Source organism: Numida meleagris, chromosome 4 (genome assembly GCF_002078875.1).
Source record: "Numida meleagris isolate 19003 breed g44 Domestic line chromosome 4, NumMel1.0, whole genome shotgun sequence".
NCBI classification, from domain to species: Eukaryota; Metazoa; Chordata; class Aves; order Galliformes; family Numididae; genus Numida; species Numida meleagris.
In genome coordinates this window covers 12,257,988-12,277,029 of record NC_034412.1, presented here as the reverse complement: position 1 = coordinate 12,277,029, position 19,042 = coordinate 12,257,988, and the positions used below count along the sequence as shown (strand labels likewise).

At 36.1% G+C, this 19,042-nt stretch overlaps 1 protein-coding gene across 1 annotated transcript in view; it reads left to right on the top strand.

The window, feature by feature from the left end:
- DNER (delta/notch like EGF repeat containing) overlaps positions 1 to 19,042 on the top strand; it is a 117,876-nt gene that overhangs the window by 75,612 nt on the left and 23,222 nt on the right. The window contains exons 7-8 of the mRNA XM_021395825.1: positions 5,598 to 5,711; positions 14,260 to 14,484. Coding sequence (XP_021251500.1) covers positions 5,598 to 5,711; positions 14,260 to 14,484 — 339 coding nt within the window. The remainder of the gene's footprint in view (positions 1 to 5,597; positions 5,712 to 14,259; positions 14,485 to 19,042) is intronic.

Sequence of the window (19,042 nt, the reverse complement as noted above, 5' to 3'; positions counted from 1 at the left end):
AACATCTAATCTAAATCTCCGCTCTTTTAGTTTAAAGCCGTTCCTGTTGTTCTGTCACTATCAGACCTTGTAAAAAGTCATTCCCCTCCTGCTTATATGTTCTCTTTAAGTACTGGAAGGCTGCAGTGAGGTCTGCCCAGAGCCTTCTCTTCTCGAAGCTAAACAAGCTCAACTCCTTCAACCTACCTTCATAGGAGAGGTGCTCCAGCCTTCTGAACATCTTTGTGGCTCTCCTCTGGACTCGCTCCAACAGCTCTGCATCCTTCTTGTGCTGGAGGGTCTAATAGAACTTCACCTAGTGAGATGACCCAAATTATTTAGTTTGCTGTCTAAAATCAGCCTTTTCTTATTTTTTTCTCCCAATATAGATTTTAAGTATACAATATAACAAACCTGTAACTAGTAAATTCTTCACTCACAGGGTGACATGGAAGAGCCCTCAACATAAACTACACTTGTTGAATTGTTCCTCAGAATTAACTTAAACTTTGAAAACTTCTAAAAAATGCAGAAACTAAATTGAGTAATTTGTGGGTTTGATTAATAATCAAGTGTCTGAGTTCTCTGAAGTTATTCCAAGAATGTTTGCCATTAAAATTTGGTCAAATGAACATAGACATTTTATTTGAAATTAAAATTAAACTAGATATGACGGTCATAGTTAAAAGCTGTAATGTGAATTAATGCTACATGCTGATGGAAGAACCTTACAAAGTGACTGTTACAGGAAACTCAGTGCTATCTTAAATCTTACATTTCAAAGACAAACTCAATTATCAAAATAGCGCAATTACTTTCTTTTTTTAAATAACTTAAGAAAATTAGTAAAGTAACAATAAAACTATTAGACTTAAATAAATATCAGGTAATTTATTTTGCTTCCTACAAACATTTTACTGTACATTTTCATTTTTGTAGAAAAAGTGAGCAATTTACGGGCTGATAAGCTATGAGATCACTTACTGGATAGTTGACCTTAGAGGGATCTTATTTGGAAAAAAAAAAACAAAATGGAAGGTGCTTCTGGAATAGGTCCTCAGCCTTGCAGAATATGAAAGACATTTCTTAAAAAGCAGATGGAGAAATGAATATTTTAGTCAGGATTCCAGTGGTTGTCTCTAAATTGTCATCTAAAGAAACATTTTAAAGCTGTGTGTTTGGATTAAAAATATATAAAAGGTACAAGTAACAATACTTAATTCTGATCTGAAGAGGGATCGTGGAGTGGGCCTTCTTATATTCCCTTTGAGATGTGAATATTCTTATTTGCTACCTTTATACATAGACTAGAATCCTTTAGGCTGCACTGACTTGTATTTAATTACTAGCCAAAAAAAGTGACTGAGCCAGGAGTAGGTGGATGCAAGTGATGCTTTCATGTATCAGATATGTACCATCCTCTGAACTGTTTTGTGAACTTAGCAGTTCAGAAAATCAGCCATGGCAAATAATTAAGTACCCTTCATTTCCTCCAGAGGACATGGTGTTTCCTGTTAATGTGCTTTATGCCTCTAGGACTTTCTCTTTTTCTCTCTGCTTTAGAGTCATTGTAGTGAATGGGCAGCAGAAAGAAGTGATTTATATTTGAATTTTTACATAATGTCATGGATTTATACTACTTTTAAAATGAGACATGATGTTATTATACACATATAACCTATTCTAATTTTATAAATATGTGAATGGATCAACTGTCACTTTAACAACTTATGTAAACAATAGTTGAATAATAATTTAAATTCAAGAGGGAAAAGATCAGAGTGAAGCAAGCTTGAAATGTTTAAACAACTCATACAATTAACGTCACATTTGCTATGATTGATTCAGAATTCTTTGGAATTTTGACAAGTAGTTTCTAATTAGAAAAAAAAAACGTGTGAGATATGTTTGTTTTATGTATTTATTGAGATAACTGTCTTGGAAATCATTCTGCCTTAAGTACTTCTGGATAAATTTCTCTTTTTAATTTTCCCACCGTAGGAGAAATGGCATTGGCCTCTTCTCCTGTGTAACTATTGATAAGACTAGAGGAAATGGACTCAAGTTGCGCCAGGGGAGGTTTGGGTTGGATATGAGGAAAAATTTCTTCTCTGAAGGAGTGGTCAGGCACTGGAATGGGCTGCTCAGGGAAATGGTGGAGTCACTGTCTCTCGAGGTGTTCAAGAAACGTTTAGATGTGTTACTAAGGGACATGGTTTAGAGGGGAAATATTGGTGGTAGGTGGACAGTTGGACTAGATGATCTTAGGGGTCTTTTCCAACCCTGGTGATTCTATGATTTTAAATCCAGGAATAGTTCTAAGAAGCCTACTTGCAGTCCATAAAATTAGAGTTTGTACTAGATTAGTACTTCACCATCTTAATATAAAATATTTTTAAAATACTTCAAAATTCTTGGTTTTAGGTGCATAAGAAAAGCTTTGGGGGAATATTTATGATTATTCTGATGTGTCTACCAAAAAGCCCAAGAATGTTTCCACTAGGAAAATTTCATGTTTTGATGTTGTACAGCTGAGCTTTGTGCAGTAACATAAATATGCTGCAAGACTCCAAAGATGATTATTGCTTCTGTTATTACATTTAAGTCTGCGATATTTCCTGCTTGTATTGTGAAGTTACAAATTACAGTGCCTCGATGCAGCAAATGTCATTTTATTTCTGTAGCGGTATAAAAATCCAAGGTATTCTTGTTGTTATGATCCCAGGTAGCTGCATCAAGTGCTTACTTTATTTTTAACCACAGAAGTAGTTACTGTCAGGTACAGGCATTTGAATTACTAGTCTGAGAAAGTGTTCACACAGGTGTAGAAAAAACATTGGGTCAATACTGTGAGATGCATTGTAGAAAGGAAACGGTGACTAAGAACACGACAGTTTCTTGAACAAACTATATCTCTGTTACATAATTTGTATATATATTTTCTTTGACATCTTTATTTTCTTTTAACTTTAGATGTAATCCTTTCCATTTAAGATCTATTTCTCTAAAATTTAGTTGTTGTGCCTTTTTGACTACATAATTATGTATTTCTTCTACTTGTCTCTGCAAAAAATGTTAGCTCCTACTGGAAAAAAAAGTCTAAATATTTCCTTCTGCCAAATCCCTCCTATTTTTCATGGTAGAACACAAAACTTATAGTAGATGGAATGAAGATATTTTGTTGCTATATATAAAGACTTCCCTCCTGAATGACAGCATGATCAAGTTTCTCTGTACAGGCTTAGAAAGACAAATATTGTTAACTCCATTTATTACATTCCGGATCTTGCAAGGTGTGCTTCATGACTGCAAATCATTATACTTAAGTTTAGCTTATAATTTTGTAAAAATATTTTTTTGAATTCTTTTCTTTTCTTTTTTTTTTTTTTGCTAATAGCAAACGTAAAATATTATTCAGATGGCTTAATTGTTATTAACCTGTGTTCCTGCCCATAAGAAAAATATTAAAGGCAGAGGAAATAAGAATTTAATGTAATAAGAGTTTAAATATTGCCTCCATTTGCGAATTTCAGAACCATTCACATGTGAATGGTATAGTTTCCCAAATTTTGTTTGATGAAAATGTTGTGAAGATCTATAACAGCACAAAATGAATAGATGTAATGATTCTTTAAGTACATCTGACCAGCAAGGTGTTTGTTTTTTTTTCCTTATGGTGGTTTGCTTTGCTTCTCTAACTTCATACCACTTACTAGGAAATTCCCAAATCATATTCTCTTGCAGATGGGCAAAACATTGCCCTATATATCATATTAAGATGGAGCATATTTATTTTCATGAAGCTGACAAAATATTATCTCTGATGAATTTTGTCTCAAGCTATAGTAACATTCACAGGAAGTCAGCAAGCTTCAGAGCAACACAATCATTCACGCTTTTCTGTGCCAACATTCCTTTGGATGCACATTGAATTTCAGTGTAATTTTTAGCTTTCACAAACTCCAAAGCAGTCAGATGACTGAAAAAATGTTTAAAAGAGTTAAGCACATTCAGTACTGTATTATAATTCATAAAAATAATCAGCTGAATGTCAGAACTTGGAAATATGAAGCCTATAGATGAAAAAAATCCGTTGATGTAATCTTATATAGTATTTCTTTTTTTTGTTGTTGTAAATTTTATGTGAATTTAAGACCAATTAGAATCACAGAAAATCACTGCCTATCGGAAGTATGGCTGAGGTCTCTCCATGTGCCTTCATCCAGTCCTGAGGAGTTGCCTCACAAGAGCACAGTTCTGGTTTTAGACCTCCTTACTTCTCTCAAGTTTAGGTGACTTATGGGTGTTAATCTAGATACAACAGAGTTTCTCTTTCCAAGTTTCACATTGAAGAAAATAGGATCCTAATTTAGTTCTCTGTAGCATACAAAAGCAGTAAGGTAGGCAAAGAAGAATACCTTGAGACACCCTTCTACACAGTAGTGCTCCAGAAACTCAAAGCATAACAATCTGTTTTGAGATCTGCTTTATGGTGACACTGATTGATTTGAAAAGATGTAACTATTAGCCTGTCTGAAAGGTTTCTAAAATGTTGGCTTTGATTGCATTAAAATGAATTATTTAATCAAAATATGAATTTTCTTTTTACTTTTTACTTTTTTCTTTTTTTTATCTTTGTAGTTTTTTCTCCCCTACATAAGTGAAATCCTAGTCCAGGCACGTCCTATGTCTCACCTTAGATCTTTCTCTTAGGCATCTGTCCTTAGCTGTGTATTAACAGAGTCAGCTAGTCAGAGCTTGCTGACCTTTAATGCTAGCCATGGTGCTAATACAGATGATGCTTACAATCTTACTTAGGGTTCTTTTTCAAAAACAAAATACCTATGTGTATAGCATGTGCTTTCTTCTTCTGTCATGCATCCAAGACAGTTTTTTGGAAGTAAATAAAAATCAGAATGAGGAATGTGTGGTATTCACTAAGGAGTTCAAATTTGCAGTGTTTAATCTTTCAGCTTGTATTTTGTATCTTTGTTCATTTTTTTGAATGTGTTATAGACTTCAGACATATGGAACAAAGCAATCTACGGTCAAATAGAACAGTACACACAATCTGTAGCATGTGAACTTATAGGAGCTTATTTGGAAGAGATTGCAACTGTGCTGAGCAGTTCTTCACAGCTCCCACTTAAAATAAACACCCTCTCTGCAGCCCAGAAGTAGGAGCAAATGGCAGTCATTCAGCATATGCACAACTAATACAGATGACAAGTCCTGTTTGAAGTCTTCCTAAAGATTTTTCACTTGAGATTTTCAAGATGCATTTGAAAACTATTCATAAAGGACTTCTTTTTTTGATTATATGGGTCCTTATGAGAACCCATCACCAACCTTCATTATGCTAGTACTGTCAGAATATTGCTGATGGTAAAACACAGTTTGATATAGTCTCTAGATTTCCACTACTTATTTATTTCTCCTATGAAGGATAAGTTCTTATTAAAAATCCCGTTTTATAAGAAATTAGGAGACTATTCTGGTTTCTATTTATTACTTTGTTTAATTTTGTTCAAGAAAGCTGGTAGTACTGTTCGAGTTACCATTTAGTGATAAAATCTCATTTTCCCTACACTTTCTGAATATGGTGTGCTGTTCTGTAGGTTACACTGGAGAGCTGTGCCAGTCAGAAATTGATCACTGCATCCAGCAGCCATGCCAGAATGGAGGTACTTGTTCATCCAGCATCCATGGATTCACCTGCCAGTGCCTGGAAGGTAAATAATAACTTATTTGGTGTCTTGTACAAATTGGAGTTTCATGGAGCGTACTCAGTCTAAATTTTAGTTAAATGAAAATATATTGTACCTTATGCCATATTTCTAAGCAGAAAAAAATCCAGGTGAGATATCCTTGTGCTATCAGTGACGTATCAAGTATGGTAAGAGCTTAGCATTACAGGGTATATGCTGCATGAAACCTTTTTCTCCATTTGCTGGCACCTCTACAGTAGAAATCAGTTTCCACCACTGTGAGAAAGATAAGAATACTACTACTAAGGATACTTAGAATTCATTCTGATTTTTGTGTTGTCCAGTAAATGAGTGAGAAAAGCTGCCTTGCATACAGTATTTGCATATTTCTGCATCTGGGTCAGTTACCGAAAAAATAGCGCATTCAATCCCACAAAGTTTTAATGCATCCTCCTTTCTGTTAGGACTTGTTTCTTTCTCTGCATGATAAGCCTTTCAGTGATTCTCATTGGTAAACACTGTAAACGTAACTATGTGAAATGAGGACGTTGTGATGGCAAAGTGCATGCTTTTGTAACATTTTGCTGAGTGGAATGGCAGATGCCTGAGTTACTCATAAAAAAAAATTATCAGAAGTGAAAGCTCTCAATTATGAAATCTTCTATTACTTATTTATAATTGGGATTAGAACCTTGAACTAATTATATTTCTGATCTCTATGGATGTTTTTATTCTGTCAGCATCTTGTGTTTGCTCTAAGGGTACAAGTCTTTGATAACTATTCTGGTAATGTATACTTGCTTAATAATGAAAGATTATTTGTAATTTCTTTAGAATGATTTCTTGCTTTTCTAGAGTATTATGCCTTAATGATTGACCCACTTAACAACTATGTTGAAACACAGACACTGACATTTTGACAGCATAACATATCTTGCATTTGGAAGAATTTTGAAAATTGGCTTATAACTAGTAGCAAAATTCAGTAATAAAATTATCCAATATTAGACTTAGTAATTTAGTTGCATTTTTCTTAGGAAATCTGTTCATTTTATTTAAAAATGCTTTGTAGGAAAAGATCTTGTCATTACTAAATACATGGAAAAAAATATGCTGGAAGTTTTGGTTATTTTAAAGCTGCCACATCGTTTCTGTGAGCAGCATGACTTCACTGCTTGTTCCTGATGGCCCTTTAATCAATATGCTGACCAGCTCTCAACTTCTCTTACTGCTCTTTGAGGCTCAGGCCATGACAACAGGATAGAGTGTGGGTTTGGGTCCCATGATGGACTGCCCTCTGCTGATGTGCCACTGCTCGATGTGTAGTGTTCTTGCTTATAGCAGGTTTTCTTCTGCACAAGAACCAAATTACTTGTGCTTCTCTCCTATTCTCAGTCTTACTTGTCTTTGGCTATCTCTGTGCTATCCTGCTTTATCCTACAGCCTTGTTGGCTGCTTTGTGTCTTCAGTATTTATCTTCTGCCTCCTTTCTTTGCCACTGATCCAGATTCATGTTTGACCAGTTTCCAGTTCAGTTCTCTTGTTTGCTGTGCTTCAAGTAGGCAAATCTTGGCACTGTTGTTCTTTTATCTTAGTATTTACGCTGAATGCTGTTGCTGTTCTACCTTCTGAGAACACTGGTACCATTTTCTCAAGTTTCTGCTATTTTTTTTGACACTTCTGCTCTTATGTTTTACAAACCTGTGCTCTCCTATTCTTCTTGGAGTCTTGAGATTTTCCAGGGTTTCTGGATTTTTCTTAAAGATACAATGGGATTTCTGACCCTTCAAGAAGAAAGAAAAAAATTACATGGCAACTTCAAGAAGAAGTTCTCTGCTCAAAGAATTCATTGTTATTCAAATGTGCTTTTTGTGTCATCTGTCTGAAACTTTGCATGAAAAGTTACCAATTCTAATCTCCCAACATCATTTGTGCATTCTTAAGGGCAGCCACATTAGAGAGCCAGGATGGAATTGCGCAAGGAGCTGTTACTCTGATTACTATAAATAAGTCTAACATGCTCACATGGTACAAATGTTTTCCTTTTCAGAAAACATAGAGGCATCTCAAGAAAACATTGTATGGAAATGCACTTACAGCTCTTGTAAAAATCAATTTTAACAATGTAGAAAAAACCTCTGGAGAGGATGGAATGTTTCAGGAATCACTTTCTGGACTGGACAGGGTTATTCCCCTTAAGAAGAATAGTCTTGTACGCTTCTGGTTCTCGGTTCCTCGGAAATGAGCATTTTCTGAGAAAACCATTCTTAGGCTTGCCTGAACACATGCCACTTTTTGTGCATGGTTGCTTTTCTAGATTGAGCCTTTGATAGAATCACAGAATGGGTTGGGCTGGAAGGGACCTCAAAGCCCACCCAATTCCAGCTCCCTGCCATGGACTGATTGCCACCTACCAGATCAGGCTGCCCAGGGCCCCATCTAAAGTGGCCTTGAAATCCTCGAGGGATCCACAGCTCTCTGGGCAGCCTGTCTCTCCACACTCATGGTAAATAATTTCTTTCTAATATCTAATCTAAATCTGCCATCTTTTAATTGAAAGCCATTACTCTGTGACCTGTCACTACACTCCCTGATAAATAGACCATTTGCATCTTTCCTGTAGACCCCCTCTAGGTACTGCAAGCCCTGGAAGTTATCCCTGACTTCTTAGTAATTGCCACAAGGTGAATGCTGCTGATGAGGTTATGTAGCTGTGCTTGCTTCTCGTGCCATCACCATAGAGAGAAAAACACTGGTGCAGAAGTGATGCTTAGCATGTCTGCAAGAGCCAGTGCAATTGCTGTGCAGTAGCCTATGGGCTTATTAGGTAGTAATTGTTGCTTTTCCATCCTGTTCTGGACATCTATTAATGTCAACAAACTCAGGAATTCAGATATTATGTGGAGAGAGAGCGCTGATTTTTCTAGATGCATTTTGATGCATTATTCTCTCATAGAGGCATATTTTGAGAGCTTCTGTTTTGTTTTGAAAAGATGTGGTTATTTTTCTAAATAAAGCAAAGAATAGGTAATTGAAAATTACAGGTGCGGTAATTTGCTATTTTTAGTGTCTTCAAATTTTCCATTAAAAAAGCCACACACACACAGAAAAGCAAAACCATGATAGATATCTAATTTAAGCAAGATCTCTAGCTCTGCTGCTGTTCTCCTGCTGTGCGTAATAGCAATTGCTAGTTGAGAAGAGACCTTTCTTTCTGTAGTGCTAATTCAGCACAGTGGGGGAAAGGTAGCCAAAGAGCTTATACATGTGTAAGAACTAAAACTGGAGATTCTGTATGGTTAGGCAGAAAAAGACAAGAGCAGATGGGAAGTATTATGAAGGAAAAGGGGGGAAATGGCAGAAAATGGAATTAAATGGAAACAATGAGTAATATTCTTGGGACTGTACTTCTGATTTTTCTCTCATATGAGATCTGTGGCTCATGAAAGAGGAATGTGGTTGTGCACCAAAGGTGAGATTTGAGGCGCCTGAAAAAGAAGCCTAGATAGAATATAAACATTTCGTGATTATTCTTTAGACAATGTTATTGTCTTAAGAGTCTTTAAATAAGGTAAAGTTCTTTAGGCTTGAAGATTGCATTTTCTGTGTGAAGCATCATAGAATTTAATGTGTCCAAAATGCTAGAAAGTAAATTGTTATATGAAGTGGATGAGTCACTCTTTATTTAAGAGCAAATCAGAATTTATGCTCAAAGCTGTTATGAATGAACTTGAACAATGCTGAAGACTGAAGAATGTATTTAAAGGATGTTTGGGATGTTTTGCTTACTGTATGTTCATCTTTGGTTATCATATTTAACCTAGCAAACGTTGCCTTCAAATGGTCACGCAAAGAAATTTCTAAACATTCTAACCACACCCCCATGTAAACATCTGTCAACTTGAATATGGATGTTTGAAATTTATATTAAAATGATTATGTAAATACCCAAATCAATCTGTTAAATACCTGTTCTTATTTTCTTTCACTTATTGTTATGTAAAACATACCACTGCATTGGTAGTAATATTGTTAATTAAGGTGCTGCTGATCATTCTATAAATTTAGTTACTTCACTGTTTTTAAATCAGTGAGAAATTATACAAATTTCCAAAGCACCCTGGAGTTCAATATACAAATAACAGATAGAAACATAGACAAAAAAAACAAGGTTGGACATAAGCAAATGCATTTACAATAAATACTTAATCAACAGGGAAACTTGTAGTCCTATTAGTGATTCTTGGGGTTTTTCGACTTTCTTTATGTGGAGCTCATCAGCTCTTGACAGGAGTGGCAGAAAACTTTTAATTCAAATTAGCATATTTTTGAAATAGTTTTCCAATAATGGATTTCCTAATTATCCAGTAGAAAGAAGTAGAAGGGAAACAATGTTATGATTGAAAGTTTAATATCTAGATTACTTGAAATTTGAATTTCCAAGCTGATTTTATTTTACTATTGCCAGTCTGATTTGACCAGCTGCAGGGAATTAGAGCTACATAAAAGGCAGCAAAAGTTCTGTGAAATACCTGCTCATGGCTAGAAAGCAGCAAATTCAAGAGTGTTTTTATTGTGGTTTCTGTGGTTTAAAAAGTATAGAGCTTTGCTGCTAAGAAGATGCTAAATTGTGATTCTTATATGCTGACTTGCAATAGCAGCTAGAAAATGCACATTATCGCAATGAAATATAATTGATGAGTAGAAAATAATTTACTTGCCTATATAAGGAATTGTTTAAATTTTATGTTCTTCACTTCTTCTGGGCTTCATTGTTCACATAGAAGCTTTTTCTGGATCAGATCTTGGAAATACGATTCTAACTTGTTTAGGCTTACATACAATTAACCTATTATTTATGTTAATTCCAGGAAATAGGATACACAGCTGTTGTGTGTGTAAGATTTCCCAAGGTTACTGGTGATTACAGAATGCAGAGTTCTTCACATTACCATAAGAGAGTTTAATTTACCTGCAGAATATTGTGCTGTTAATTAAAAATTTTTATGGCTGTTTAATTTCTGCTAATGTAATGTTTTTACCTGGCATCTTTCCAAGTTGCTCCTATTTTTAGTAGATGTCTCCATAATGATTTAATGTGTTTAGCCTCTGTTCATCTGTTGAGACTTAGCTAGGTGAATTTCCATCAAAAACTTGCAAGTACTTTTTAATTGTTTCTTGTTTTCTTATGATGAGTATTTTTTCTTTCCTTTACAGAATTCTGATGAAATTCCATCTTGCATTTCCTCATGAAACAAATTTCTATGGGGGAAAGTAATATATTTCTTTCAGATTTAAAGGTTTTTGTAGTCTCCAGGCCTAGCAATTCACAAGCTTAAATTTTCACATTTGTGATTTCTTGGAATTGTGTCAAACGTAATATTCTGGCAAGCTGGTTGTTTGGCAAACTGTATAACAAGTAGTTGTACAACTCTTCAGGAAGCATTTAAGTTGCTTGATTTATTACTTGTCTCTTGCTTTCAGTAGCCAAATAATTAAAATCCCCCCATGATGAGGAATTTGGCTTCTATCCAGAGCTTTTCTAACACTGGAAATATTTTCTGATCTACTTTGTATTGTTGCCCTGGAGGTCTGTAGCAATATATAAAGAATATCACCTGACTGCTAACTTTTATTCTCTCTGACATCTAACCAAACGATCTGTTTAATGCAAGCACAAATAGTACATTGTGTCTTTGAACAGTATACTTGTTTTCTAATACTGCTTTTCCCCTTTGCCTTCTATGTTATTTCTGCATTTTAGTCATGTCCCTGTTACACTAGTGACCTAGATGCAAGGTTGTGTTTGTGTCAGCTAGCTGAAGAACAATTCAAGGGATAATTTTCTGCAGTTAAATGTAATCCTGTAATAATGCATTATTCTGCTTTCAATCAATATATCTCTGAACCTGATTTTTATTTATGTAATGTCAACAATTTTATTGATATGGACTCATATGTATTATCAGAAATACCAAAGTAATACATCTTCAATTCAGATGCATAGCTACCAATGACTAGTGTTTTCAGACATTTAACTCATACATAAGATTTAGATTTCCAGAATGAACTAAACATATTTCACAGTGCAGTCAAAGATAGCACAAGGGCAACGTGTTTCAGCGTATTTTAAACTTTCATATGTTCTTGAAGAGCTCTGTCACTTGAAACATTAGCCATCTGCCAGTACGCTTCTCTTTGTAGGGAAGATTATTGCGAAGGTTGTAGTGAAGCAGCATGACTATCATTGTGTGACCTCAGATCTCCTTGATCTTTTTAAATCAAGTTTCAGAGTTACTGTTGAGATTTACCAGACTCATTGGCTGATCTCCTGGTAATAGTTAGAAGTCCTTGCAGATTCCTTTAAATCCATGCAGGATTTTATGATAACAGCACAGGCTTTTTAAATTTACCGGCAGACCATTGCTGGAATTAGAGATTTAGTTTTAGGGTTTCCATTCCATTCACTTTCTGATGGTTATGCAGTTATCAGGACTTCTACTATAGGATTCCCCAGTATTTGTTTTTAGGCTGTTTCTCTTCAACATCGATGTGCAGGAGGTACTGATTAAGCCCACGAACCAATCTGAGTCACAGAATATCTGAATGGAGTGCACAGCAGGGCCATGCCTATGTTCTTTGCCTATGCCCTGCAAGATCTGCTTTTCTTTCCTGATCTATTCTGAGATTAGGAAATATTTGTAGTTAGCTGTTAATAGCTAAATCTCTAATAGTTAAATCTCTAGGTTGGGTGTTTTTGGTTTTCTCTTTTTGTTTAAATTGGATTTTTTTCCTTAGTTTTTCATTCCATATGTCCTGCATAAGGTTTGTGAACATGAAGAAAATGAGGCTTTTTCAGCTCTTAAAAACCTCCTGCCAAGAGTGACCAAAGGTATTTTAGTTTTGTCTGGAACTTACAGGGCAGTTGTGATCTTCTTGTCTTTTTCATAGTTACAATAATCTGTGTTTTATTAATTTTCGGAGTTCTTTCTAGTACACTGTATGGGTTAGTAATGTAGACTGATCTATTTTCTTACATGCTTGTTTTCAGAAATGCCAACTTCCTGACAACAGTTGAACAAAATTACAATTTAATTCACCTGAATGTGAATTGTGAATTATTAAAGAGCAGAGAAACTCAAAATGCTCTGAAAGTAACACATCTGTCAAAATTAATTTAAAACTATTTCATCGTTGCTTGAAATGTGGAATTACATTGTTTAGAACAAAAATATTTACACAGCCATTAAAAGATAATGAGATGCTGTAACGTATATATTGAATGTGGCATTTTTACTCACTTTTGGTATTCGTCATAAACTTTATATCATACAGAGATTCAGTTCCAGTAGATCATCTTTTAAATCCAATATTGAGACTTTTAAAATGTAAAAGTTATAGATATATGGTCAATAATCCACTTCATTTCATGAGGGGTAAGATTTATGGATTGAGTGTTAATCCAAAGTGTCATCTGTCATTATTAGTCTTCATGCTCGGAGTTGGTTTAGAACAGAGCCATCTCCTCCATCTTGATCCTTTCTGTCGTCATCAGACATGTTCTGTGCACTTTTTAAAATTTGTTTTTGTCTCTTTCTGGTTAAAAGTTTTTGTACATGCATTTGCTTATTTCCTTCTCTGATTCTGAAGGGTGTCTGAAATGTGGCTGTGATCTCCTTGGTTGCTGTGGCAGTGGAGTCTGTTGTCTGCCTTTCACAGTGACACAGCTGGCATGGTTTATGCTTTAGAACAGATTTTCTTGTTGGCTTGATGGTTCTTGAGTGGAGACTGTCTTGAATTGTCATTCCCGGTGATTATTTTATTTAAATTTCAAGAGCTGTTCTACCATATTCGATATTCCAGTGTATTTTGACCAGGCATACTTGTTCATTTGAGCCTGAAAACTGGTGATCTGTTGTAATAGGCAATACCATTTCCATGAGGAAATATTCGTTAAAAAATTAGACTTGAATGAAAAAGAGAGTTTGATCTTTAATCTGATAGTAGAATTTGAATTTTTTTTCTGACCTGCTTTAGCTACAATAACTATGCTTCTTGTTACTATGTGTGTGTGATACAAATTATATAGTTAATATACTGTAGTTCTATTATTTCTTCAAATATTGTTCTTCTCTACATTAAAAAAAAACCAAACACCCACAATCAAGCAAAAAAACCCCACAAAAATCCAAAGAACTCCTTTGCAAGGATACTTTTTTCTTCATACCTAATTTTTATATGGTGTTGCTTTAATGGATAATTATCTGCTAATAAGAAGCGTTTTAATGAAAAAAACTATTCTTTTATGCTATTAAAACACAGTTATACTCGTGTGGTCCTTTAGAGGCTGTTATTCTTAACCAACACATTAACTTTAATGAAAAAAGTCACCTGAAACTTCTTATATCTTCATGTTATCTGGTAAAATTTGAGTTTACAGTATATAGGAAGTGTGTGCTTTTCTAATTTTCATTCAATAAAAAAATATGAATGTATGTCAATGGCTTAATTTTAAATTGGTTTAATTGTTGAAATTGCTTGGTTACCAAAGTGTTTAATGTATTTCTTTTAGGGTTTTTAGGAACCTCTTGTGAAGAAAAAATAGACCCTTGCGCATCATCTCCCTGCCAGAACAATGGAACTTGTTATGCAGATAGACTTGTCTACTCCTGCAGTTGTAGTTCTGGATTTACAGGACCTACGTGTGCTCAGCTGATTGACTTCTGTGCTCTGAATCCTTGTGCACATGGCATTTGTCGCAGTGTTGGAACCAGTTACAAATGCCTCTGTACCCCTGGTTTGTACCAAACAGTTACATATTTTATAAATCTTCTAGTATTTTTTAATGTAGATTTCAATGTATACTTTAAAATTACTTCATTCTTTTTCTTTTCAGTATATAAAACACATTGAACAGATGTTTTATCTGTTTAGAATAATGCTAGGAATCTACACATTCCATTTGGAAAATCAAAAGTTGCAGGGTAAGCACTGAAAATGCCCACTGAGATCCATATGACTTGTTTGATATTTACTGCTGTATTATAGAACAGTAGTATACAGGATAGATCTTTTTAAGGTGAGATATCAGTGTCATTGTAGTTTCAAAATTTGGGGGAAAGACTGGAGAACATGACAGTAATTTTGGGGAAGGGAGTGGAAACAGACAAGGTAACTGAACAAAGTACAGTAGGAAGAAGATTGGTTACTAAATAGCAGAGAGTATGAACAGGAGAAAAAATTTTGAAGTTCTAAATAACTACTGTAATCTGTAGATGGCAGGGGAATGTTCAACAGGTAGGAATATGGGAGTTTCTTGATAGTATCAAATTATTCCTTGACTGGCTAGTTCGTGTTCTGTTAGCTTGTTCATTTTCTGAACATAAAAGTGCTGTTTTTCTAGCTATTGCATGATATAAGCTGTTAGGACATGGTGAAGAAAAATCTCTAGAGGAAGGCAAAACTGTTGAGATGAAGAGCTGCCTAACTCTGGACAACACTGAAAGTGATAAATATGTATCGATAGGATTTGATCCTTAAGTGGTTTTTAATGCATGAGTGAAACCATAGTTGACTGAAAAAAAACAAAGACCTTTGAAGAGCGTTTAAAAAAATACCTATGCTAGATATGGTCTGGAAAGTTCCAAAAAGAATTGTAGAAATTGAAACACAAAAATAGATATTTTACCATTGTATAAGCAGTATGAAAAGCTGTCAGCAGCCTCACCTTCCCAATTAGTGTAAAAACTGTCTTCTAAATGTCTAGTATAAAAACGGATCAGATTTGCAGAGCGTCAGGAGCTGCCAATATGAGGGCCCTCCAGTGGCATCCCTGGAAGCAACACTCAGTGTCTCTTGGTCTGGGAAAACAAGGGTAGGTTTAAGATTCTCCAGTATGTGTATTCTACTTGTGGTTCAAACAAACAAACAAAAAAGCTAGGTAAGCCAAATAAAAGCTTTTTATTAATGAAATTTGCCACCTAAATTTGTGTTGAAGTTCTTGGTTACTGTTGTTCAAAATACTTCTTCAACACTCGGGGCTTAAAAGTAATCCCACACCTCTTGTGTGTTATTGAAATTTATTTTTATTTAAAGAAAATTTGCAATTTTAAAAGTTAGTTAGATTACAAGCCACAGAAGTTGCATTCAAGACTGTATGTTGCACTTTTTTATTTGAAGTATTTTGTATTGTATGAAATTTTAGATATTTAAGAAAATGATTTATTTTTTTTCTGAACGTTTTGTTGACTGCTGTCAACTTCTCTTTTAAAATGAAGTTTTTTTTAGAAGAACTTCTCTCTGCAAATAGTATTACTTCGTATAGTGATAGAACTCAAGGCTTAACTATGATAACTTGCCATTTACCTACCAATAATTGAAAAAATTGGATAATTTATTTCAAAAGATCATTAAAGATCTGCAGCCTTGCTGTAGGAAGATGGAAACAATCAACTGATAGTTTTCTTCACCTTTTCATTATTGAGAATGCATCATTAGCATTATTTCAGTGTTTTGGGTTTTTTTTTTTTAGTCATAGTTATGAGCAGGATTTTAATCAACAACCTTCAGAGATTTTTCCCCATAATTTAATGGCATAGTAGATAGATTGGAATTAATTTCTGTATTATTTGGCATTTGGAAGGCATCATAATAAGAACTTCGCCAATGGTTTGCATAGTTACTTCCAATACAGACAGGATTGCTATGTTTTAATTCATAAGAAAACTAAAGTAGTGACTGTAGAGCATGGCCTACCACATTTTTGTTGTTTTCATCAAAGTGCAATGTGATAAAGTAGATGAGTTAGGCCTCAGCTGTGTTATAAACCTGGGCACCGCTTAAAATTTAGCTTGCAGAGACGTTCTATTACAGTACTTGTAATGTGGGTGAGTAAAATTTGTGTGCAGTTTTGGTGGTGTTATCAAAGGTTATTAATAAGCATAGTGAACTAGAGAGATATTACCATACATTAGTGGGAAATAAATGATATCTGCTTCTTGAGCTGGATGCTCTCTGGCTTTCAGGCTCTCAACATCAGTATGCATAGCTCTGAGACTTTTTTTTGTGTGGGAGTCTCTCACTTTCAATTATACCACAGAATTAATGCACATAATATAGATATATTAGTAGTAAGTTTATTAAATGACATTTTAGAACTCCCTTCTATATTGGTTATACATTATATCTGAAACCCACTGTTTAGAAAAGGAAGCAACAACTTATTTTTTGTGTGTTCAGTCCAGGATGTCATGTTGTTTCTATGAGGTATTTGACAGAGGATGTAATTTCTTGTTACAAAAGCAAAGCACTGCAGCATTTTGCTTCTTTCTTCACCCTGAATGCCATCCTTCCTTTATGCAGTTTCTGCTAGTAGGTATACAGTGTCATCTGGATTTTCATCTATGTTACTCCTGCCACAAAAATTAAACAGGGGAGGAATTTTAAATAGTTCCAGTTAAACTGAGGTCTGTGGAAGTTTCCTCGCTTAGTAGGCAGTTTGATTTCCAGATTGGTACACTGGCCAAAAACACAAAATAAATGAGAAATGATAGCTATTATACTTGTATAGCTTGCATATCACAATTTGCAGAACACTCACAACCAGGCATTTGCTACTGATTTTATGTGTGTACTGGCTCTCGTGAGCATTGTTATGGATAACCTACAACATGTACTAGCTTGTATAGAAAAGCTAATTTGTATAAATTAACTTGGAAAGCTGACTAATGCTTTTGAATATTCTCATTTCCAAATTGGGGAAAAAAAGGGAGCATTTCTAAGTTAAAACCTAACTGAACACATTTACTTCTTGACCGCATAATGTACAACTAAGTTAGTGAGGAGCTGTGTATGAACTGATGTTCCTTGTGAATTAGAGTTCTCTGTTGCTTTTTATCCCATTAGACCTTCCCAGTAAAGATGGGTTTTGTCCTACTGTCTTAATTTGCTAAAGTTTTAAGTGCGGATAAGCACGGGGAATTGCTGTCACTGAGCTAGTGCCTGGGAGACCTTCAAAACCTTTCAACCTTGTTCTTTATCGACTTGTGAAGAGAGAGGAAGCGTCTCTCCCTCCCTTTTGTTAACCTGTTCCTGCAGGTATTAGAATCATAGAATCAGCTAGGTTGGAAAAGACCTACAAGATCACCTAGTCCAACCATCCACCTACCACCAACATAACCCCACTAAACCAGGTCTCTCAACGCTATATCTAAACGTTTCTTGAACACCTCCAGGGACGGTGACTCAATCACCTCCCTGGGCAGCCTGTTCCAGCGTCTGACCACTCTTTCAGAAAAGCAGTATTTCCTAATGTCCAGCCTAAATCTCCCCTGGCGCAACTTGAGGCCATTCCCCCTCGTCCTGTCACTAGTTAAAAGAGAGAAGAGGCTGACCCCCAGCTCACTACAACCTCCCTTCAGGTAGTTATAGAGAGCGATGAGGTCTCCCCTGAGCCTTCTCTTCTCCAGACTGAACAATCCCAGCTCCCTCAGCCGCTCCTCATAAGGCCTATGCTCCAGACCCCTCACCAGCTTCGTCGCCCTCCTCTGAACACGCTCCAGGGCCTCAATGTCTTTTTTACAGTGAGGGGCCCAAAACTGGACACAGTACTCAAGGTGGGGCCTCACTAGGGCTGAGTACAGAGGGACAATGACTTCCCTACTCCTACTGGCAACACTGTTCCTGATACAAGCCAGGATGCCGTTGGCCCTCTTGGCCACCTGGGCACATTGCTGGCTCATACTCAGCCGAGCGTCGACTAATACCCCTAGGTCCGTTTCCTCCATACAACTTTCCAGCCACTCTGCCCCAAGCCTGTAGCGTTGCCTGGGGTTGTTGCGGCCAAAGTGCAGGACCCGGCACTTGGTCTTGTTGAACCTCATCCCAGTGGCTTCAGCCCAGAGATCCAGCCTGTCCAGATCTCTCTGGAGGGCCTCTCTACCTCCAGGCAGATCGACACTTCCTGCCAGCTTGGTGTCGTCTGCAAACTTACTGAGGGTGCTCTCAATGCCCTCATCCAGGTCATCAGTAAAGATATTAAAGAGAACAGGCCCCAGCACCGACCCCTGGGGAACACCACTCGTGACCGGTCGCCAGCTGGATTTAACTCCATTAACCACCACTCTCTGGGCCCGGCCCTCTAGCCAGCTCCTTACCCAGCAAAGGGTGTACCTGTCCAAGCCACAGGCTGCCAGTTTCTCCAGGAGAATACTGTGGGAGACAGTGTCAAAGGCTTTGCTGAAGTTTAGGTAGACCACATCAACAGCCTTTCCCTCATCCACCAGACGGGTCACTCGATCATAGAAGGAGATCAGGTTGGTCAAGCAGGACCTGCCCTTCACAAACCCATGCTGGCT